This window comes from Eumetopias jubatus, unplaced genomic scaffold (genome assembly GCF_037043125.1).
Source record: "Eumetopias jubatus isolate StellerSeaLion01/CBP00866 unplaced genomic scaffold, mEumJub1_p1.0 scaffold_17, whole genome shotgun sequence".
In the NCBI taxonomy this organism is placed as follows: Eukaryota; Metazoa; Chordata; class Mammalia; order Carnivora; family Otariidae; genus Eumetopias; species Eumetopias jubatus.
Window position 1 is genome coordinate 39,684,534 of NW_028274823.1, and position 22,967 is coordinate 39,707,500.

The 22,967-nt window shown below is 54.6% G+C and overlaps 1 protein-coding gene across 2 annotated transcripts; it reads right to left on the reverse strand.

Annotated features, from left to right (window-relative positions):
* Positions 1–802: 802 nt before the first annotated feature.
* Positions 803–10,468, reverse strand: CXCL12 (C-X-C motif chemokine ligand 12). 2 transcript variants are annotated; one of them, XM_028098761.2, is made up of 4 exons: positions 10,388–10,468; positions 6,110–6,227; positions 3,549–3,635; positions 803–896 (listed from the first exon to the last, which is right to left on the reverse strand). In XM_028098761.2, the coding sequence occupies exons 1-4, from the start codon at positions 10,446–10,448 to the stop codon at positions 803–805; spliced, it is 360 nt and encodes a 119-aa protein (XP_027954562.1). In that variant the 5' UTR covers positions 10,449–10,468. The 2 variants fall into 2 exon arrangements, with proteins under 2 accessions (XP_027954562.1, XP_027954563.2); XM_028098762.2 differs by lacking the exon at positions 803–896 and having other exon boundaries at positions 3,479–3,635.
* Positions 10,469–22,967: the final 12,499 nt, after the last annotated feature.

The following is a 22,967-nucleotide window of genomic DNA, read 5'->3' on the forward strand; positions in this document are numbered from 1 at the left end:
ATAAAGTGAATTGCCTGGCCCAGAGGCTCCCTGAGAAGTATTTTCCACAGCTGCTCCCTGGGAATGTGGAACTCCCACCTACTTTCCCCACCGGGTGTGCAGAAACCACCCCTGCTCAGAGGTAAAGCCACTCTCACAGCCTCGGGCCTAGGGAGGGGCTGCTGGACAAGTCCCACCGCAGACCGCAGAGGGGTGGAGGGCCAGGCAGCAGGCACTTGGGAAAAAAGAGTCAGTTAGCACCTGCAAAAGGCATGGCCACAGCTGCCCCATGAAGGCGGTGACGGGTGGCACCGGCAGCGGTCAAGGGGAGGGCAGGAGGTGCATGTCCCTTGCTGGCCGAGGCTCCCACTGCTGGGCTAGCAATGGCTCTGTGCAGCCAGGCAGCCACACCCTGGCCTCAGCAGGAAGGCAGATTTTGAGTGTGTGGAGCCGGGTGGGCTCCGGAGCCCTTCTGAGAGAGGAGTGGAGGGCAGGGTGGGAGGCAGCCCAGGGCAAGGCTGGAGAGACCTGGGCCACTCCCGAGCCCCGAGCAGAGTCTCCTCGTCCCAGACCGCAGCCCCAGTCTCTGCACAACTACTTTCTTCATAACTTAGCAGACCAGAAAGGGCCTGAAAACACACATAAATACAGGAGCCTGTGCGGCCACAGGAACGCTACTCCTCCATGGAGGTCTGAGCCCCTGCGCAGAAGGCGGGGGGGGGGGGGGGGGTGTCTGCCCTGGAGGAGGGTTAGAGCAAATTTACAAAGCGCCGGGGGAGACAAGAGCAGCGTGCACTGCGGTCCATCTCGAAGTGGCAGATAACTAGTTTTTCCTTTTCTGAGCAGCCTTTCTCTTCTTCTGTCGCTTCTTTTTTCCTATCTTTTCTCTTTTCCCCATTTTTTCTTCTCTGCGCCCCCTTAGATAAAATTAGTAGAACCATTAATGATGTTGAAATACACAGGGGTCTGTTTCAGTCTGCACAATTTTTTAACACTGCCCTGGGTGTCTGTTTAACTTTGTCTTCAGTCTTAGGCCTGGAGGCCCCTGGGCAAAGCACCGTCCATCAGTACTTCATTAAAATAAATCAGACCTTTTCCCCAATTCAATGAAAAATGTTAGCTGGCCTTCCAGAACATCTGGGAACTGGTTACAGCCACGGGCCACGGTACCAGCCTGGCCCTGGCTCCAGCTATCGCCTGAGGCTTCCAACCCTGAAGGGCATTCACATCTGAAAGGGTGTGAAGTCACGCCCTGGGCCAGGCTGGACTTGGCCTTCTAACTCACCTCAACCCCATCTCCTCTGGATTCCTTCCTTCTCAGCGCAGAGCTGAACTCTGCTGTAGCTACAAAAAAATACCTGCATTTCAAATCGAATCATGCTTTGCATTCAGGCGGCCATCCAGGAGAGGAAAAAGAAGGCGGGCCTGATCCCACCTTCTCCTTTCTGGATGCCTGGGGACACCCCTTGGGAATGACTGGGATTGTTCTGGAGAGCAAGGGAGAGAGCTGGTTAGCAGAATTTGATTAGAGCAACTGGCTCATGATTGTCACATTAAAATGATTCAAGCTGAATGGTATTTAATGATTTATGGGGTAAGGCCACCTGTTCCCGTGAAAGCTTGCTATTAACCATGGCCTGGGATTATGGGATTTTTACATGGGAAAATGTGAAAGCTGGATATTATGAGAGTTGAGTCTCTGGAGATTACGTGGGGATGTTAGGAGAACCAAGGAAGAGGAGGAAGGAGAAGAGAAATTAGTGAGTCAAATATTATTCTTCAGAAGACTAGCACTGCTGTTTCCACTGGGTTAAAAAAAAAAAAGGCACAAAAACTTGAGTTGCAGCTCTAATCTGCTCCTGAGCAAGGCCCACGCTCACAAGCGAAGTCGGCAGGAGGGATCTAAGGCACCTGACCGGCAGGCCACCTTATCTTCATCAACTCCACAAATGTACCTGAGCCCCATGTCTAACAGCTGATGGATTTTACTTCCGGTAAATAAATTCCCACATACAGTAGGAGGTTGATACCATGAAACAATTAGCATTTTATTGCTAGTGCATATAATGTCACATTTGATACAATTTTAGTACAAGTGAAAAAATACACTGTGGCTAACATTAAAAAGCTGTAATCACATTTATAGATCATATATATTTCTTTACAAATTGCCAGTAGTTCAAGATAATAGAGAAATGTAACCTACTGACATTCATATGGCTCCACTTCAAATATATGAATTGTTTGACTATAAATATATTCTGAAATACATTTGTTTTCTAAAGAAACATAAAAAAAATGTGCACAAAAAATATATAAAAAAATGCCTTGCAAAAAGTTACAAATACCACCAGGCCCATCTGTGGATCACATTTATGCATGGAAATGTCACCTTGCCAACGTTTCTGATTGGAAACTGAAACCCTGCTGTGGTTTCAGGAGGAGGTGTTCGTGGCAAGAGGCTCATTTATTCATTTATTTTGTTCACTTCTGATTTCAGAGACCTCAGAGTTTGTAGGGCCTCCGTGGCCTATATAAGCCTCAGAGGCAACCACAGAAACCGAATTCCTCAAAACAAGTGTTCAGATTGAAAATTGCATTTGATTCTGCAAAGACCGGCCTTTCGAGGGAAGGCGGAGACATGACCTTCCAACCCCCTCCCCCCACCCCAGGAGAGGGCCAGCCCCATTCTGGAGAAGGCCAGAGAAGATTCTCACAGAGGGCCTGAGCAGGAGGGGAGGGCAAAGGGAGGAGGGGGCTGCAGGGCAGCGCTCCGGCAACCACCCTCCTCCCCATGGAGCGTGTACAGAAATGAGAAGCAGAAGCAAGAGGAAAGCATGCTACTGGAGGCACGGAGAGGCCTGGGAATGGCCGGGAGGGGGTCTCTGAGCACAGTCCCCAGTGACAGTAGCTTCTACGTGGAGCCTACAGATCCAACCCCTGAGCTGGAGAGAGGAGGTGGGGGCGGTGGCCGCTGCCTAGCACTGGCCAGTATCCGAGTCACCTGGGGGGGTGTCATTCCCGGAGGGGCACCCCTTGCGGAGGCCACCCAGAGCCTTCCTCCAAGCCTGCTGAGTCTGGAGGAAGGAGACTTTCCTGAGCTCCATGCTTGGCCATCACCTGACTGTGCCCAGATGCCCCGGGGGGCAAGGAAGAAAAGTTCCAAAGCAAACCAAATACAGATCTTGAAGTAATCACTGATTTTAAAAAAAAGATAATGGGAATGATGAGAATTGCGATGATCGGGAGAGAGCTGACAGCGGGAAATGCTGTTGCGACAACATGATTTCTTAGAAAAACCCCAGTTGTAAAACAGCCAATGCACAAGGGTCTGGGGCACGGGGGACTAGAAGCTGCAGGATCGTACCAGACGCTATAAATGCGGATGTCTACATGCTGGGCAAACCTCAAGCCCGTTCCCAGGTCAGTGCGCTACCCCCCCCACCCCAGGCACCTGGTCCTCCCCATCCAGGCCAGCCTCCCCCACACCTCGCCCTTCCATCTGCCATACGGTGTTAGCTTTCCTCAAGTGGATCTAGCGGAAAGTCCTTTTTGGCTGTTGTGCTTACTTGTTTAAAGCTTTCTCCAGGTACTCCTGAATCCACTTCAATTTCGGGTCAATGCACACTTGTCTGTTGTTGTTCTTCAGTCTTGCCCTGCCAAAAGAGAGGAGACCACAGTGTGCCGCTGAACGGAAGGAGGCGTTGTCGTGATCTGGGCCCTGGCTCATCAGACACCCACGTCAGGGCCCTCACGAGCACCAGGGCCCCACGTGGGGCAGGCTCGGGGTCAGGACAGAACTCAAGGTGGGGAAACACGTCCCCAGCAGTAGGCCAAGTCATACTGCAGAGATACGGGAAGGTGGAATGTGTCTTCACCGGGGAGTCTGGGGAGAGCGCACACCAGGGAACATCTGAGTTGGCCTCTGAAGGATGCGGAGGAGCTGGGCAAGTGTAATAAGGGGGTAGGGAAAAGCAAGAGCAAGGGCATCAAAGGGGGTAAGTGCACGGAGGATGTGCAGGAAGATGAGCTGCCCGAGAAGCAGGTGGCCAGATGTCAGCGCGAAAGAGTGGGACTTTCTCTGCAAGATTATGGGGACTTACGCTGGAGAGGGACAAAGGCAGAGACAGTGTGGGGGAGGGTGACAGGACAGTGGGGGAGGGACAGTGCGGGTGGGGGTGACAGGACAGTGGGGGAGGGACAGTGTGGGGGAGGGTGACAGGACAGTGGGGGAGGGACAGTGTGGGGGAGGGTGACAGGACAGTGGGGGAGGGACAGTGCGGGTGGGGGTGACAGGACAGTGGGGGAGGGACAGTGTGGGGGAGGGTGACAGGACAGTGGGGGAGGGACAGTGTGGGTGGGGGTGACAGGACAGTGGGGGAGGGACAGTGTGGGGGAGGGTGACAGGACAGTGGGGGAGGGACAGTGTGGGGGAGGGTGACAGGACAGTGGGGGAGGGACAGTGTGGGGGAGGGTGACAGGACAGTGAGAGAGGGACAGTGTGGGGGAGGGTGACAGGACAGTGGGGGAGGGACAGTGTGGGGGAGGGTGACAGGACAGTGGGGGAGGGACAGTGTGGGGGAGGGTGACAGGACAGTGGGGGAGGGACAGTGCAGGTAATTTGCCAGAAAGTGATTTCCAGAGAGATTTTACAGGTTCACTGAATGCTCCATGGTTGCATTTGTTTTTTAAAAAATCACAGGGCACTGACCTCCCACTACTCGGCTCCAGTCACACCTCCTCACCCGACACCTCCTGGGGGCAGACTGGACTTATCTCCAGGTCCCCCTCCATCAAGCCCTGGGTACCAGTAACCTCAAGCAGCCTGAGGACTCCCCTGCCCAGCCACTCATGGGTGTGTGAGGACAACTCAGGCCAGCACAGTGGCTTGGGGACACCCAGGGGAATCATGCAGCCTGCCTGTGAAGTGACTGACATGCGCAGAGGAAGGGTGTGATTCTGTGTCTGCCCAGACCCGCAAATTATATCTGGCTTCTTTCACTTCAAGGTGCATTCCTAGCATGTGCACCGGTGTAATCTGAACTGCAGAGCAGGTCTATGGAGCTAAATTCAGTATCTGATAAAATACTTCTCAAAGGAGAGAGAGTATTTTATTGTAAGCAAAGTCATTGACAAAACATTCATCTTCCAGTGGCCTAAAACATCCTTTAAATGACAAACACATTCAAGAGAGCTAAGGCTGGCAAAAAAAAAAAAAGACAAAATCGAACTTAAAACAGTTGGCGTTGGGGAGCAAAGCCTTCAGGAAGTTGCAGCTTGCCTTCCCACTGCTGTGTCCCCACCCCATTCTCAGCACTGGGACTTTTCAGGAGGTGAGCTCCTCATAAAAGACCCTGAGCCTCAGCACCCCTGCGTCAGGACACGTGACCATACTCGCTGGGTGCAAGCACGGTGCATTAGAGCTCACCAGGGCCAAGCAATGAGCAGCTGTGCGAGGCTCTCTTGCTGAACCTCACCCAGCTTCCTGCACCCCGGGCGAGAGGTTCTCATGTGTTCTCTAGGTGTCATTTTCATTTGTCTCCTTTCCCACACAAATGACATCAAACATCAGCAGTTGACATCAACACCAGCAAGAACAAAAATTCATGTGTCGTGTTTGAGAAAAAGCAGTTAAGTGAGCTGAAAAGTTTGAGTTTTACCCAACGGTTAAAGACCACTTAACCTAAATTGGGGTCTTGTGAGATTCCACTATGTGATGAAGGATGGATTTAGAACACTGAAACCTGGAACCTGGCAGGACAAACCACCGTGATGGGCAGAGGGCTGTCCAATTTATGGGACTTCAGCAGAAACTCCTTGCTTCTCTGGTCTGGAGGCATCCCACTGTACTGTCATCTATTGTGCTAAAGGAGGAAATTTGGGAAAGAAAAAAAAAAAAGGAGGCAAGAACCAGGAGCACAACAGGGCGCCAAGGGAAGAGTGGTTTTTGAAACTCCTGCCTGGTAGCACACCCAAAGGCCTCCTGGTAATCACAGCTGCCTCTCATTATGCCAGGTTCAAGGCTGGCCGTTCAGCATGTATGTCGATTCTCTAGCTTTTACAAGTTTTGCGTTAGGGGTTACTATACCCACTAAGATGCAACACTCCTGAAAATGATGTTCAGACTTACACGATCTGAAGGGCACAGTTCGGAGTGTTGAGGATTTTGAGATGCTTGACGTTGGCTCTGGCAATGTGGCTCTCGAAGAATCGGCAAGGACATCTGTAGCTCAGGCTGACCGGTTTCCCTAGAAGAGGTAGTGAAAACAGGGCAGTTTGTTACGATCCTGCTGGACCTTGGGGATACATGTGTGTATGGGTCCACGGCTGAGGGTTAAGGTGGTGGAACGATGTTTAGGATCAAGAGCCATGGGACGAGTCACAGGGGCATCCTTGCTAAGAGCTCTTGAGCAGCACAGTGAGCTCTGGGGGTAGGCCCAGCTTCCATAGGGCCCGAGGGCAAATGCAGCCATAGAGAGCTGGACCCTAGGAGACTGGGGAATTAAAAGAAACAGCCCCTTGCTCAGGCATTTGAAGATAAAATATATTAATCCCATGAGAGAATTGTTTCAGTCCAAGGTACTGGGGTTCCCAGTTAATCTCTGCAAAATAAACTCCTCCAGGGCCAACTAAGAAAGCCCTCTTTACTCAGGGAAGGAGGAGGGGGAAGCAGGAGCCTCCAGGCTCTCCCTTGTCCCAGGAGCCACTGTAGTTCCCCAGGGGAATGCTGCCCCCTTCCCTCTTCCCCCTCCTGCAATCTTCTCCCCTCACATTCACCTTAAACCCTGGCAACCACAAAAGAATCCTGGCAGGCTTCCTACCTGGGAGTCCCTGGAGGGCAGGCCAAGGGCCCACCTTCTCCCCAGCACTCCCCTGAAGGCAGGGAGATTATCAGGGCTGGAGTCCAATGTGGTTTCCATTGTGCAGAGATGCTAGAGCCTCCTGGGTTATATTACCTCTTTGTTTGCCAATTCACCAATTTGCAAAATGCCATAATTGACACTCATTAGTTTAAATAAGCAAAGGGCTCCTGCGGAACCCACCACTCACCCTCTAAGTCTAGACTTGCAAGCCTTGGGGGGCTGGGATCTTTGTGGGTTTTTTTTTTTCTTTTGGGCAGATTTTATCCAAGTCCTTCTTAATACCCCAAATTATTTGAATTTGTGGATCCTTTCATCAGGGATTAAATGTATGTCTGAGAATATTTAGTCCAGAGATTTACAAAAAAAAAAAAAGAAAAAAAAGTCTGCCTGTTTACAGAGCTCCCAGAGGCCTCCTGCTGGTCCTGAAGTTCTGCACTTTGGGGCAAGAGAGCTGGGGAAGCTGCAGGAAACCTTGTGAGTAAGGGACTTCTTCATTTTCCTAAAGGCTGCATTCAGTTGAGAGATGGCAGGGTCTGCAAACAGCAGCCTATTTAGCCACCAAGTCAGGGAAAAAGCAGACCACCCGGCCCCCTAGAATCAAACGTGGTTCCCTAAAAACCGGTAAGAAGAAAGCCTGGCTTCAGGGTGCTCAGACTCAGGGTACTGGAGAGCACCCGGAGCAGCCTTCGCTGTATACCTGACTCCAGAAAGTCTCCGCTGGGCTGGCCTTCAGCCAGGGCACCCAGTCCCTGCAGGGGAAGCTCCTACTGCTCTGCCCTTACCACCCCGTAACCAGATCACCTGGGAAAGGGACCCCAAGGCTGGGGGCTGGGGGCTGGGTGGTCAGGGTAAAGGAAAAGCCAAAGCCAAAAGTCTCCCCTCTGAGTGTCCCGCCTCCAGTCTCCCTGGAATTCTCCTGGGTCCCCCTGAGCTGAGCAGGGACTGGATAACCGGGCTTGGGTGGTGACACAGGAAGGGTCTCAGCAAGCTGAAAGGTACACAGGGTGAGTGCTTCAGCCGGCGGGCGCTGCTGCTCTCCGGGGTCGGGGGTGGGGGGTCAGGAAGCTAGTCTGGCTCCACTAAGCGAGTAGTGGAGATCAGGCGAGAAATCAGAGCTGATTCTGAGCTCAAAACACAGGCTTTCTTTTCTCTTCTTCTCCCCCTCTACCCCCTGGGATTATCCATTTCCTTCAAAGGCAATTCTTATTCCTGCTCCCAGGACCCAGTTGCCCGACTGTCAAGTGGGGACTTTCAAGGGGTTTTTTAAAGTGAAAGAGCACCAAGGGCTCTTACCAAGAGGACGCATTGCTGTGTCCACCTGTGTCCTCTCCTCCAGCTTTTTGTCAATATTACTAACTTTCCCAGCTGGTTTGGAGGTGACTCTGATTGGCCTGCATGTTACCGGATTGGGAGCTGGTGAACTTGGCTCTGTTCAAGAGCAGTTCCAAGAGAACCTTCCACTCTAATGCAGGAACAGGAGCCCTGGCCAGTCTCTCCAACCTGGCCTCAGAATGGAGCCCACCCTGGATTTAACCCCTGAAAGCCCAGGGCATCCAGGGGCCCCACTGCTTGGCTGAGGTCAGCCAGTGAAGGGAGGGCAGAAGCCTGACCCTGACCCTGAACAAGGGTGTCTCCAAGGGCAGCTCAGCAACTCAGTATGGGCACACAGGCTCCAGAAGGTCAAAAAGTACATTCCAGCCTATGAATGCAAGCAGAAGCAGACCGGCCTCGAGCCCAGGACCCTGTCCTGGCCACTTGGCTACCAAGAGGGCAACTCAAAGAGGCAAGCAACCAACCCTTCCCAGGGTCAGGATGAGTCTGTTAATGAGACCGTTATTCCCTCTGTGCTCCTTCCTGGTCAACTATGCCTAGGACTCAATGACCTGGGTGGGTCCCAGCATTCCCATACTTTCTGCGGCTCCCCCTGGAAGGCGGGGCAGCCCCATTTCCCTAGAGAGGTGCACGATGACCACTCCACTCTCACCAGACACTCAATTGTTAATGCTCAAACCAGAGTGTCTCCCATGACCCAGGGGGTCAGCGTGGAGACTCAGCTTCACATACTTTTTCGGCTAGGTGGTAAAATCCAAATTGCCTTCCATCCAGTCCCTCTGCAGCTCTGCCCAGCAACTTGCTATATCCCCCCCCCCCACCCCCCACACACACTTCGGTTTCCAACTCACAACCCTGAGATCAAGACCTGAGACGCTCAACCAAGAAGCCACCCAGGTGCCCTTAACTTGCTACATTTTTTAAAAAACACTCCCCAGGCGTCAGTGGTGAGTGGTAGTCCCGGCCCTGCTGCCTGGCCCAGACACATGCATGGTCACCTTACCCACAGGGGCTTCCAGTCCACCGCCTGCCAGAGGAGGGTCGGTGGCTGGAACCCAGCCTAGGGCTGCGGGGGCTCAGGCCCTGCCTGGGCGGTGGCTGCCCCAAGAGCACTCCAAGTGTCCTTCAGCCCTTTGCAGGGTTTGTTGGCAACTTTGCAGCCAAGAAAGGCCAGCGTGGCCTGGCGAACATGGCTTGTTTTGTGTGTTTAAAGACAACAGTTTATTTTGGTTTGCAGCAGTGGTGTCCTGTGACAGGACAGCGAGGTTTCTCTCAAGCTTCAAAAGAAAAAAAAAAAGCGCTCTCCCTCTCGCAGTGAAACAGGACACCACCTCTCCCAGTGGCCTAAGGCCTTGGCGATTGAACTCTGTGGCCGCGCTCCTTCTGAGGTAAGAGCGATGGCTTGGCCGGTGACAAAGGCGCCAGCCTGCAGGTGTGTTTCGGGGACACGGGAGGGGCATGAGCGACCCTGGCGGCCCCTGGGTCTCTCTTCGGTGGCCCCGGGAAGAGGCCAGGAAGGAGGCTGGACGCGCGCCCGGGTTCGCCGCGGCGCTGCGGCCCGCGGAGCTGTGCAGAAGCGCGGCCGGGCGGGGGGCGCAGACCCGACAGCTGGTTGGTTTGGCTCGCCTGCGAAGCCTCGCTAGAGTGGGTGCGGAGAGAGGGCCAGCCTCGCCTGGAGGGGACGCCGCGCAGCAGCACCCGACCGCGCCGCCGCCATCCGCGCGTCGCGATGCGAGACAGGCTTTGGCGAAGCGCTCCCTCGCACACGTATCTCCGGCACCCGGCTCAGCGGGGCCTCGGAGTCCGTTCGCGCGGAGAAACCGAGCCGCGCGCTGGGGGGCACGGGCTGGGGTAGGGTGGGCGCGCCACTCCCCGGGGCCCGCGGCTCCCGACTCCGCTCTACTCCCCGGAGCTCCTGGAGCGCTCCTGGCCGGGGATCCTGCCCGACCCTGTGCCGCCTGCCGCTCGAGTCTGGCGGCCGCCCACTGCCCCGGACCCGAGCCCCGCTGCGGAGTGCGAAGCTTCAGCGCGGGTGGTGGCTGCTACGCTTGGGGCTTCGAGCGCCGCACCCCGAGGGAGCGCGCCCCGCGAAGGGGGCTGCCTCGACCTCCCCTGTGCGGCACGAACTGGGTTCGCTCGCGACAGAGCTGGCAGAGGAGCCGCGGCCCCGCACGGAGCCCGGCGCCCACGCCTCCGCAGCCGAGCGCACTCACCGTCGCTGAGGCACAGCGCAACCAGCACGATGGCCAGCACGACGACGACCTTGGCATTCATGGCACCGGCGGGCGGCTGGCGGACGCAGGAGGGACGCGGAGCCAACGCGGCGACGGAGAGTGAAAGTGCGGCGGCGGGAGGCGCGCGCCGGGCACTTTAGAGGCGAGAGCGGGGCGGGGCGGGGCGGGGCACGCGGCGAGAGGCGGGCCTGGAGCGGCAGCCCGGCGGCGGCGGGGGGCTCCGGCGCGCGTCCCCCTCCCACATGGCCGCCCCTCCTGTCCCCTCCCCGCCCCCTCCGCGCCCGGGGTGCTCCAGGGGCTGCGGTGCGCTCCAGCCTCTGACCTTCTCCGGTTCCGCGGGGCCCTGCTCCGGTCAGGCTCGACTTGCGGCGAGGGAACCCAGCCGCGCGGTGAGCCTGGGCTAAAGGCTAGTTATCTTGCTCACTTAGCAGGTGGACAGATGGGAGTCCAGAGGCGGGACCTGAATGAGGTCCCGACAGTGATAAACAAGTCGATGTGTGCCGGCGAGGCCCGAGGTAGCTAAGAGCGTCCCGTTTTTGGAGTCTAGAACCTGGAGGTGGCCACCGGCCCCGGGCTCGCTGCGCTGTGGCCCCGCAAGCTCCGCCTAAGGGAAGGAGACCAGTCTTTGCAGAACGAGCGAATGGCATCCCAAGCCAACGCTATCACTTAGTAGCCAAGCCTCAGTTTTCTCACCTGTAAAACTGCGACTCTAAAATAGAGTGCTGTGTCGCCGAGAGGAAACAAAATCAGTCCGCTCTGCGGCTCCGTGAATTTAACCTGAATTCTAAGTAAGCGTGAATGTACTTGGCTCTCTGTGCCTCTGTGCTCTCAACTGTGAAATGGGCTGACCGCAGTTCCCAACGGCCGAGTGTAATTGGGGGAAATGATTGAGACTCCTTTCTCCGCCATGAAGTGCTCACCATTGAGTCCGGCATATAGTACTTAATAAATGGAAGCTAGAATAATTGTTTAAACTTCATCATTTTCTCCCTCTCCCACTGAATGCCCTGCGCGACCCAAAGTGTTGAGAGGACTCCCCCTCTTCCCCTCTCCCTTCTGCCCCAGGACAGTACTCCCGGCATCCGCCTTTCTGGTCCACAAAACGAGTCATCCCTGGGCGGTGTCTGAACTCTTGGCAGGCCGTGCCCCAACCTGGACACCCGGAGACGGCCCCAGCCTAGCAGGGAGGGGTGCAGGCAGGCGGCCCAGGAGGCGCAGGGATGAGAGGAGCACGCTTTGGGGCCTCACTAGTGACCACGGCATGCTCCAGCCATCTCCTCTTGCCCTTACTGGCATAACCAGAGAGTGGAGTGAATTCTATACCAGGCCCCATCCAAGGAGCGCGCGGTGGGGACAGGTCTCTGTACCTGGGAAGTCCGGGAGTCCAGACCATAGGGGGAATGGGCGGGGCCCTCGGGGCCTGGGCTCAGCAGCTCCAGCGGGGGGCCACAGGAGGGGGCGGTCAACAGAAAGCTGCAAGAGCTCTGGGACTCAGGTCGTGAGGATGGGTGTCTTTTGTGTCCTTTTTTCCCCCAAAACTACTTTCACGCCCAGTTACATGCCTTGTGAACTTCATCTATTCATTCATTCACTCCAGGCCGAGCTCACTTCTGGGCACTGGGCGTAAAGCCGGGAAATGCGCTGGCTTGGTCCCTGCCATTAAAGAAGTAACAATCCAGTGGGGACTACAGTCCTCGGTCATTACTCAGGCCCCACCTCTTTTCGGGAGAGCGGGGTGGGTAATCGCGGAACTAGTGAGCCTTGGTCAGCCACAGGCGAGAAAGAGCTCGCCGACTGAGCTCGGGCGCCCTCTGGTGGCAAAGTCTCCCCCCCCATCCCGCCCCCGGGGTCTGGGTGGACCAAGGCTCAGGCCCTCCCCTGATCTCGCCGCAGCCTGGTAAAGCTGCGGTGCTCCGCGGTAAATCGAGAAGCCGGGAGTTGGTGAGACTTGCAGCTGGAACCCAGACCCCGGCGGGAGCCGCGTGAAGCCTCTCCTGCAAATCCTGCTAAAGCAAATGCCAGTCTCTCACTTGCTTCTTCTCTGCTTCAAATCGGGTTTTGTCCCCGCAGCTGAGGGAGTCATTTTGTCCCGCGTGGGCTGGGGCAAAGGAGAACTGAGGCCTCCTGCCTGGCTGGGTCCTGCCACCCCAGGATAGATATTAGTGTGGGACACATCAGAGGCCCCTGCTTCTTCCATTCATTTATTAAAATACTTATTGAGCACCCACTATGTGCCAGACACTGGCGAATTCTTTGAAGTACTTTAGTAAAGGAAGCAAAAAAAGAAAAAGAAAACCCCAAACCTCCTGTCCTGGAGTTTACATGGGGGGCGGGGCAGGGAGAAGGAGGGGGAAGGAAAATGGCAGAAAACGTAATTAAACACATAATCTATAGAAGGTTCTTAGGTGCTATGGGAAAATGGAGCAGAGGGAAGGGGAATGCATTAAGATTTTAAACAGGGATGCCAGGAATCTGCATTTTAGGTAAAATCTCCACAGTTTTTCAGTTGGCAAGCTATCTGATTTTAAAACGGTACTGGCCAACATTCTTGGGGGCCATGGGCTACTAGACTGTGCCTTTTAGCCTGAGCTCTGTGTTTAGCCATAGGGGTGCCTCCCAAATTCTGGATAGCAGAGCCCACCACCCTTTCTCCTCTGTCCTCTGCTTGTGCCACGGTCTCTACTTAAAAGGCTCCACCTTTCTTTCTCTCCCAGGAAACTCGGTTCCCCATCAAGGCCCAAAGCAAGGTCCCCCTCCCTGTGAGATCTTCCAGGGCTCTCTTTGCTCAGCACTCTGAGTTGCTCCTCTTCAGAAACACCACAGTCATGCAGGGTTCAAGGTGGGAGGCAGGCAGGGGTCCGGTGGTTGAGGTGCGTCTCTAGACCCCAGGTGCCCCGTTCAGGTGCCTGCCTATGGCCCTCTGTCCCTTGGCCTGGGTTGCTCATTCCTTCAGAGTTCAATGGTTGGCCTTTCGGGGGAGGACCTCAGTACAAGGTTGAAGGTTTGCACTGAATCATTGTTTTCCAGTGTGTAACCGACAAGATGACTTCAGGTGGTATTCTGAAAACATTACTTGTGAGAAATACAGATTTATACATTTGTTTTTAAAAGTAATAAGAAAAAAAGTATAACTCGTACATTAAAGCAGACATTTCAGATATGGCTCAGGATAGATTTCATTTTTCTAAATATATGATTTAAAAAGCAAGTGGATTTAAACTAATAGCATGTAAGAGTGTAGGTGGTTGGAGATGCAGCAAAAATCCACACAGTGATACAAAAAGATCTGAAGTTTGAAAATGCTGCCTAAATAAAGAACATTTTTTTGGTATTATTTGATACTACCCACCCCCTTTATAGACAAACCGTTTGGTCCCAGGGTGGTAAAACAAAATCACACAAAGGAGGTATGGCCTTTTTCTCACCCTTGCCATCCAAGAGAGGCCAGAGAATGATCACCCAGGAGCGCTCATGTCCTAGTCGGGGTGTGGGGACATTGGAGATCCCGCGCCCTGCCCCCTTGCCCTGGGCACCCATGGCTCTCCCATCCCAACCATGACTCTTCTTTCTCCCCCTTTTGGTGCAGGCGTGGAGCGGCACAGCCAGGAGATGGCTGTCTATGCTGCACCCCCCCACACACACACCTCCGCTCTCCCACCTTTGACACCTCACATTGGGATTCACAAGTAGGTATCCTACCCTGGGAACAAGGAACCCCTGGGAGAAAGGCAAATCCTCAGACTTGGATGCTGGAACAGGTATACTAACTCTCAAGGCTGGTGTTGGGATTTATTACGTGTGAAGCCGCTTGGCCCAGAGAAGGCCCTCAGGATGATAGGATTTCAGCTTCCTTTCTCTGAATTTATTTCATTTTGTCTCACAAAGACAGAACTCACAGAATAAGCCCTCATAGCTCAGCTTTGAAGACAAGAAACCCAAAGCTCAGAGTGGCTGAAGGCCTTGACCAACACGGCAGATGTGGCCAGGGGCAATGGCACAACTCTCTGGACCAGCATCTCTGGATTCTGGAACAACACGGGAGTGTGCATAGGGATGTAAGTCGCTTTCATGGAAGAAATCTAGGGAGCCTCTTGGAGGCCTGTACCCAGGACCGGGGCTTAGCATCTGTCAGGTTGGCTGTATTTTCCTCAACTGGAACCAAATTGGCCTCAGGAGCCAGTTCCAAGAGTCTCATTTCCTCCTGGAGGGAAGGACCCTAGGGAGGCTGAGTCAGGGCTTGTGGATGCAGGGTTCTGTTGCCGGGTCCTGGCTGGCTGTGGGGCACATAAGCAGGCAAGGCTTACCCTAGGTAGATGTCCAAATCCAGCAAGTCAGATCTTCTTTCGAAAAACTCTCCCTCGTGGACACTCCTAAAATAGGGGTGGTATTTTCTAGGACATCCTCCAGGAACATTGGATGAGCAGAGCTAATGTTCTAGGGAAAGTCTCACCCAAGGACTCCGAGGGTTCAGGTCTGTATTCTCAGCAGCCATGCTAGTTCTCACATACCCACTCACTTCTGCCTGCACCCCATCACCAAAATCAGTGCAGTCAGGTCCAGATTTATTCTGCTGTTCCCAACCCCACCCCCTCTCTCCTGTTCCCCTTGCCTGTGGGGAAACGGGCCTCAGCATCTGGAGCTCCATCAGTTTCTAGAATTGGGACCGTGCACCAGCTTCTACCACAAACCCTTGGGTGATGGGAAGTGTGAGCCCTTTAAGGATAAATACCATTTACACGTGAGTTACTTAGTGTTGAGCACTTTTAACTTCTTTTATCCTCACACCTACCTTTGAGGTGGGCTCAGTGTTCACCCCATGCCCCAGATTTGGGAGCTAAGATCACACAGCCACTCTTTGACAGAGCCAGGATTTAAATCATCTTAGCCTGGCTCTGGAGTAGAACTGTTCCTGGTGAAGGATAGAAGAGCAGGTTTGCCACACAAAATGCAGAAAACCCTGTTAAATTTAAATTTCAGATAAGCAACGAGTCTTTTTTTTTTTTTTTTGCATATATGTTCCAAATATTGCACAAGACACACTTACACCAAAAAGAATCATCCGTTGTTCATCTGAAATTCAAGTTTAAGTAGGTGTCCAGGATTTTTATTTGCTGAGCCTGGTAACCCTACTGGAGAGTCTACACTCTGCACAACACAAAGGAGCCCCTCCTTGTGGGCTTTCTCCCTGGGCCTTCAGAACATGTGGACAGAGGGAGGGAGGGAAGGGTATTGGGAAGGCAAGTTCTGGAATCACCCACTTTCTCAGTGAGGGGATTTCTTGAGTTTTATTACTACAGAGTTTTATTATGGTGTGAAATGGTACATTAGAGCAGTATGGGAATGATGATCTTTTTTTCCCCTTTCTCTCCTTTCTGCCATGAGCATTTTAATACGATACTTGCTTCAACTCCGATCTTCCAGAAACAGCCCGCTCATACCTGAGGTGAAAAGAGACAAGCTTCTCCCCAGGATCACCAGCCCTCCTCTTCTTCCCACCCAGGCAGAAGCCCAGCTCCTGACACCCTTCCTTCTGTGGCATGGGCTGAGGATAGGGGAAGGTGAGGAGCCATGGTCCCGGGGAGGGGGGGCGCGGAGAGGCTCACGTAAGCAATATCCTGCTCCGGAGGGCTCTGCAGACAAGGAAAGAGGTTAAGCACTGCTGTGGGTCATGGAGGGGACTCTGGGCCTGCTGCCTGCACAGCTGGTCCCCTGGTCAGAGAAGCCAGGATTCCAGTCTCGCTGGCCCTCCTTGTTCAGAGGAGGGACTTCTACTTTTTCCTCCACCTTACCTCCCTGTGGCTGGGAGTCTATAGTTCCTGCAGCACAGATGCACTGGATAAGACCGCACACGGAGGCTGCCCAGAGAGGCTTTCAAGGCCAAGTGCAAAGGCAGGCCCCACTAGCTGCCTGGCCCAGGGGATGTAAGTAGGGGACGGACTCAGCCGGCGAGAAGGGCCCAGCACCTCTATGGTACCCAGCCTCCCACCCCACTGCTCAGAAGCTGACTGGGGAGGTTGAAAGGCGGATTTTGTTTAGGGGTAATTTATCAAACAAAGAATTTGTAAATTAGGTGTTGTTGTTGTTTTTTTTAAATGGAAATCCAGGATGCCTACTCGGAGTTTGGGCTTCATCCGTGAAGTCTCATTGATTTCCAGCTTCTAACATTCTTTTTCTTCTTAGGTTCCCAGTATGAAGTTTCTATGTTTGCAGGCAGTTGATTGATCATTCATGTTCCCTTTTTCTCTGTAGAGTACCCAAGTTTTGCCTCAGAGCCCTAGGCTGTGCCACCAAGAGGTGCTATATACCTCCTTCATAAATCTGTAATCCGACATTCCATCCACCCGTTTACCCTTCCACCACCTACCTATCTATCCATTCCTCTATCCAACATCCACCCACCCATCTATTCACCCCTCCACTCACCAGTCCATCCATCCATCTAGCAGCCAGCCACCCAGCCAGCAAGCACCCACCCCCTGGCTCTCCCCTTCAACCACTCCTCACCAAACCTCCCCAGGTGCTCTAGCCTTGAGATGCCTTTTCTGCCAGAAACAGATGTGCCTCCTGCTTCCTGGGCCACAGGGGAAGAATAATCAAGCATCAAGGGCCCCAAATCCAAAGATCACAGAGCAAGCCCTCACCTTGCAACAGATTGAAACCTTTGCTTTCCCCTTGCTAAAGGCATGACCTCTCTGAAAGGCAGGGAGGGCTTCCTGGGGAATGCCCACCCAGGAAGGAGCTGAGAGCAGCATGCGAACACTCCTCACCATCCCCCAATTGTTCATTTCATAATTTTCTTCCATAAGTTATTAAAAAAATGAAAATGAAAGAAAAAATAGCAAAGAAACAAACCTTTATTTCTCTGTTTACTCCTCTGTATTTAATGACCAGTTGTTAACATGACTAAAACCATCTGAAGATTTTTGCCAAATGGAAAAATCTCCCTACAGGGGCAATAAAACAAATATTCAGGATAGAGAGAGGCGGTCATAAAAGGCATTACCCGGTTGTAAACAGAGGCGGGCGGCCGTGATGTATGGCCCCTGCCTCCCCAGCTTTCAACAAAGCGGCTGAGATCCCAGGAGCGGCTCTGACCTGAGGCAATATTTACTTCTGCGGCTTCTTCAGCAGGTCAGCATGGGTATAATTCTGTCTACCAGTTGACTGGAGTTGAGGTTTTGAGCAGGAAGCCCAAACCCTGAGCACTCATAACTCAGGAGTAGTCAGGCACCCCTGCCCAGAGCATGCCAAGAAAAGCACATTGTACTGTCTTGGCCGGATGGGGTGAGGGACTCTGCACACCCAGGCCATTGTCAACAGAGACTGATGGCCTCAGTTTGTACCTGGTCCAACCATGCCACTGGTTTGTGCAGTTGTCGGCTGCATTTTGTCCCAGAGCTTTTGGAACACCTGTCCTTTCTGATACACCACTGGGCAGGGATGGTAGTCTTGGCTGGACGATTGTCTCACGCAACCTTGGTAGACAGAGTCCACTAGACCTGGCAAAGATCTTGAAGTCGGAAGGGAAATTAAAGCCTCAACTTATGAGGACAGGCAACCTTTCCCAGCGGCCGAGCACCAAGCCACCTCTTGAGATGCCACAGTTAGCCTGTGGGTCCTGGGTGTGGCGACAAGCACTGTGCGGCTAAATGGCAGACAGATGCAGACGATCCCCTGGACGGGTCTCGCTGCCAGCTCATCTGAGTCCCTCAGCAATATTGTAGGGTCGTGTGCTTCTCCCGATCTTCAGGTGTAGACGTCCAGCCTCGGCGAGCCAAGAGCCTTCCCAACACAATGTGAACTGGCAGGGCAGCTGGCAAGTGCTCATGATAGGGCCTGCATGCTCCCCACCGTGGCCCTGATCGTGGTGTGGGAGGGCTCGGTCTTTGGTTGCTTTGGACGCAGACGTGCATGCTCCCTCCTGACCCCTTGGCCCATGGCGGGGTGCATCTGCTGGTGTGCAGTAGGGCCCGTCACGTCTCTGTTGGGCTCTCCAGAAAGCTAACAGGAGGCAGTTTAATAAACCCACAGAATAGCTGACTGCAAAGGCCAGGGTCCCTTTGGTCTGGGTGCATGGCCTGCCACGGGGTCTGCAGAGCCTCAGAGACTCAGGCTGCCTGGGAGCTACAGTGGGGGCCGCAGGCCCGGTGCTCTGGACGGCCGGCACTGGCTTCTACTGTTCCATGCTTACCGGCCCCTGCCTGGGGGTTCTGTGGGCTCCCGAAGAGGGGCGGCCTTGACTGTGCCCTAGCAGACCTGGAATCCTCATGACTGACATCAGACCCAAATGCCAGGTTCTTAGCATGGAACAGTTCAAGGGCGCCGCCGCTGGTTAGCGGAGCTGGAAGAGGGATCAGAGTCTGCTCTGCCTTTTCAATGGAGCCAGAGGCTCCGTGGGTGACCCTCTGTTCTGTGGCGGGGCAGCGAGTGCCCGCGTTATTTATTGTGATTTTACAGCTCTTGTTGGTTTAGGAAGCACCCCTCAGATGCATTTCTCTCTCCCACTGAACTGCAGTGAGGCAAGGGTTCGCCTCTTCATTCTGCCGAGGACACATCCAAGACTCCAAGGCTTGGAGGACATTGCTCAGGTGCTGGGTGAGGAGGCGGGGTCCTGGGGGTGGTCATGCCCTCGGCTGCGTGACCTCTCAAGGCTGGCGAAGCAGCGCCTGGGAGGGCTGGGCGTGCTGCCGGGAAGAAGCAGCTCAATCAGGGGCGGGGGTGTATTCCCCCAGGGATTTGTCCCTCACAGGACATTAAAAACCAGTTCCCCCCCAACAGCCACTGCCTGCCACCTCACTCTTATCACAGGGGGCTTTTTAGGCAGATGTCTGTAGACACCCAGTCCCCGGGTCAGATCTGATGTCAAGGAGGGCAGGTTTTGAGCCCACACTGTTTACTTCCTCCCCTTGCTGTTCTCAGCTTGGCCCCTTAACAGGCGTTTGAATGGGAGCTTATTTTCTGTAAGCTTCCACCCCTGGGGTTTGGGCCAGTAGGGTTTCAGTGAGAACCAGCCTGTCTGCAGGCCTGGGAAGTGATGGGAGATAGAAGTGAGAAGATAAATTGGCCTCTACCCAGGGACCTGCTCTCCGTTAGCATTGGGGAAGGGGGAGGAGGAGGTAGAGGAGACAGAAGGAAGCTGCAGGTCTTGGAGCCCACTGAGGTCCAGGGAGGGAGTGCATTTTCTAGGAGCCTCATCACTTAGGAGGAAGAGGGTGCCTGTGTGTGTCTAGATCAGTCAGTCTCACTGGAAGGAACCTCTAATTCCAAGACCCCCTGGGGAGAGCAGTCAGGGCCAGGGAGGGGCCAGGTTGGGGGATGGGGGGCTGCCACCTGCTCTGCCCTCCCTCCCTGAACAAGTGCAGGCACCTCCCTCCGGGGCCATAGAGAGACCCCCTCCTCTTCCTCCCCGCCCCCCCACGCAACCAGCCCAGGTGTGTTGCTGTCCTCATTCCAGAGTACATCTGGGGCCGGGCGGTAGCCCAGGCTGAGAACAGCTGGATTGATTCTGGGAATGACAGGGGACCAAGAAAGAAAAAAAAAAAAAAAAAGAACTTGTTTATTCAGGCTGAAATGCATCGTGTGTGCAAACTTTGACCTCCTTCTCTCCAGGTTGACAGATGGTAGATGCGTTTAGTTTGCAGATAAGAAAAAAGGAGGAACTGGAGTGAATGGGGGTCCACCAGTGAGGCTTGCAGTGCCCACTCTCCGCTCCGGGCTCAGAAGGACATGGTGTGCACCCAGCAGGGAAGAGCCCCAGTGGGTGGCAACACCAAGTGTGCCCCAGGAAAGAGCTTACCCTCCCATGCTGGTCCCCTCCACCTCTCCAGCCTTGCCTGGGACCACAACGGCCACAACAGGACCAAGTGAACGGCTTCACAGATGCGAAGTTCAGCCTCAGATCATGGCCACATGCACTCAGTGTGTAGCCAGCCAGTCTCCACCCAATACCCTGGCACCTAGGACAGAACCCATTTGGCTGAGGCAGCGGCAGAGATGCTATGGAACACAGCATGACGGGTGTGAGCCCTGAGCTTTCTGCCCCCTGGCAAGGTCGGCGCAGGAAAGGTGGGGTAATGGTGGGAAAGCCTAGCCAGCAGCCACAGAAGGCTCTGTGCTTTTACCCAGTAAGTCCCCTGCCTCCCTATCTGGGGAAAGGATCTGGAGAGGCATCTCTACCATCCTTGGGCACTGAACAGCCTCCCTGCCCCCTCTCTCCACAGCCCGCTATTTGCTTTCCACAAGTGACCGCACAAAGCAAGGGATCTCATTGATGCGGGGTCTCCAGTCCCAGCAGCCACACCTGAGCACTGGAGCTGCCCCTCCTGGCACTCAGCACCATTCCCGAAGGTTCCTTGCCTCCACCGTGCCATGCTGTGGTGAGAGCACACTCCCTTCTCAGTGGCCACCTGGGCTCTTCCTCATTCCCTTTCAGGGGGTGACTGGAAGTCCTGGTGGGGGACCTGACCCCCCCAAGGGTATGACTTTCATGCAGAAATCAGAGTGCACAACCCAAACTCCCATAGAGCTCTTCCACTTCCCGGAGAAGTCCCTAGAGCCCTAGTGACAATGCGGGCAGAAGAAGGGACCCGCCATGGCACTCAGGGCCTGCATGTTGTTACACATTTCTGTGTCACATGAGGAAGCTGAGGCTCAGGGAGTGTCTCACCAGGAAAGGTGGGCTTTGAACTCACACTTAACCACCAGTCCTGCACTCTCCCTTCCCTTCACGTAGCACAAACCCACTCAGGGCAGGAGGAGGCATCTCAGAGGGATGGATGGGGTCTTGAGTTATGACAAGAATACCCATGAGTCTCAGGAGGGGTGCCAGGGGAGGGTGGAGGCAGAGGACAGAGGCAAATCTCAGGGGCAATTTGAAAGGTTGGATGGAGGAGGGCAGATCCCAGCTAGATGTTAAAGACTGAAAAGATCTAAAACCAGACCTGAGGTGAGTGCAGGGGAGCGTTAGGGGAGCAAAGGAGAGTGCGTGGTCACTGGGAGCATGGTGGTCACGGTCAGCAAGGAGGATGATTTGATGGAGTTAGCAGTTGCATGAGGGGAGATCATGGGCTGAATGGGGAAGGCAGGTTGTGACCAGGTCTCAGAGTCCTTGAGTGTCCAATGAAGGAGTAGAGAATTCTTCTTCAGTCTTTGGTGTCCCCACCCTCCCAGCCCATGGGCACCAGTGGGTTTGCATCTGCAGGAAAGGGTACTTCTCCTCTCTTCACCAGGCCCCCACTTCCCCATGCCCCTGCTCTAGGGGGAGGGTCGTCTTAGGAGTGCTGAGGGGCGTCCAGCTCCACCCACTTGCTCTTTCATGTCTGGGCCCCAGAGCTGTTCGAGGACATGTTGACACTGGTCCAAATGCTGGACCGGCCCTCAAATGGCCGCCAATGCCATGGGCTGAGCCCCACGCCTGGCCAGCTGCCCACCTCTAGTTGCTGAGGCAGAGCTGGGCTTTTCTCTGTGCAGTGTGGAGAGGGCCCGTCTCTCCTGCCTGCGTCACACTCTGCCACCAGGATGACCGGCTCTGCAGAGCGCCCACCGGCCGCAGCATGCCTTCCAGCTGTCTCAGACTCTCCAGAGGGGCCCATCCAGGAATCAGAAGGCATCCTGCTCCTCTCTCGTCCCACCCCCTGCAGTCAGGGTCACTTTGCTCTTCTCCCCAGGCACTCTCCCTGCCAGCTCACTCCGGTTGGCTGAGCCCGGGCAGGCCAGGCCCAGGATGACCTGGCCCCCCACCCCCCACGGCTGGCCCCTTTGGACCACTGCTGGGCGTGCTGCTGAGCTCTGGAGGCAAAAGGGGACCTGTGACAACATCTGAGCCCAGGACTGTTGGGATCAGAGACTAAGTCTTTCATCTGCGTGTTTCGTTAGCATGCACAAAGTTTATTCGGGCTTGCTCCCAGGGTTGACCTGTGGAAAGGGAGGGAGGGAAGCAGGATTGGCCAGAGGGCGTTAGCCTGTGATGAAGCCTGAAAAAGGTCCCAGCCAATCTCATGGGAACCCTGTCCCTGAGGGAGCAGGGCTCCCATGTTTCTACCTGCTGGGGCTTGGCCCCCTGGGAAGAGGCTTAGCCCTGGGCGAGGCGGCTTTCTCCAGCAGAGGGCAGCTTCTGGTGGGGTGGCTGCCAGGTGGCCATCGGCCAGTGGTATTCCCAGCGCTTGGGAGAAACGAGTCCTTCAGGCCCCAAGGGGGACATGCTGGCCCATCGCAGCACTTACTCTAGTCCACCCCTTTGCCTCGCCAAGTCACATCTAGGAAGAGTTTTGTGTTAGAAGAGGAACCTGGCCAGCTAAGTCACTGGACAGGGACCGGGAGAGGAATCCATGCACACAGGAGGCTCCTGGGTGTGGGCAGCCAGCTAGGACAAGCCCGGGGGGGGGGGAGGGGAGACGGGACCTCTGTGAAGCCTCAGGGTGCCAGTGGATTTCATGGGACACCTTTTAGGCTATGGGTTTGGCCTGGTTTAAGATGAAATGCAAGTTTAAGAAACCTTTTTAATGAAAACAGCAGGGATGTAAAAATTCCACCAGCTTGTTAGAGCAGAATGTCTACAAAT

Bases quoted from the DNA above. Each gene is read 5' to 3' on its own strand.
- CXCL12 (XM_028098761.2), bottom strand. From the start codon at position 10,448: ATGAATGCCAAGGTCGTCGTCGTGCTGGCCATCGTGCTGGTTGCGCTG. The intron at 3,636-6,109 runs GTAAGTCTGAAC...CTCTTTTGGCAG, and splicing joins AACTGTGCCCTTCAGATCGT to GGCAAGACTGAAGAACAACA. The intron at 897-3,548 runs GTAAGCACAACA...ATTTTATCTAAG, and splicing joins CTGGAGAAAGCTTTAAACAA to GGGGCGCAGAGAAGAAAAAA.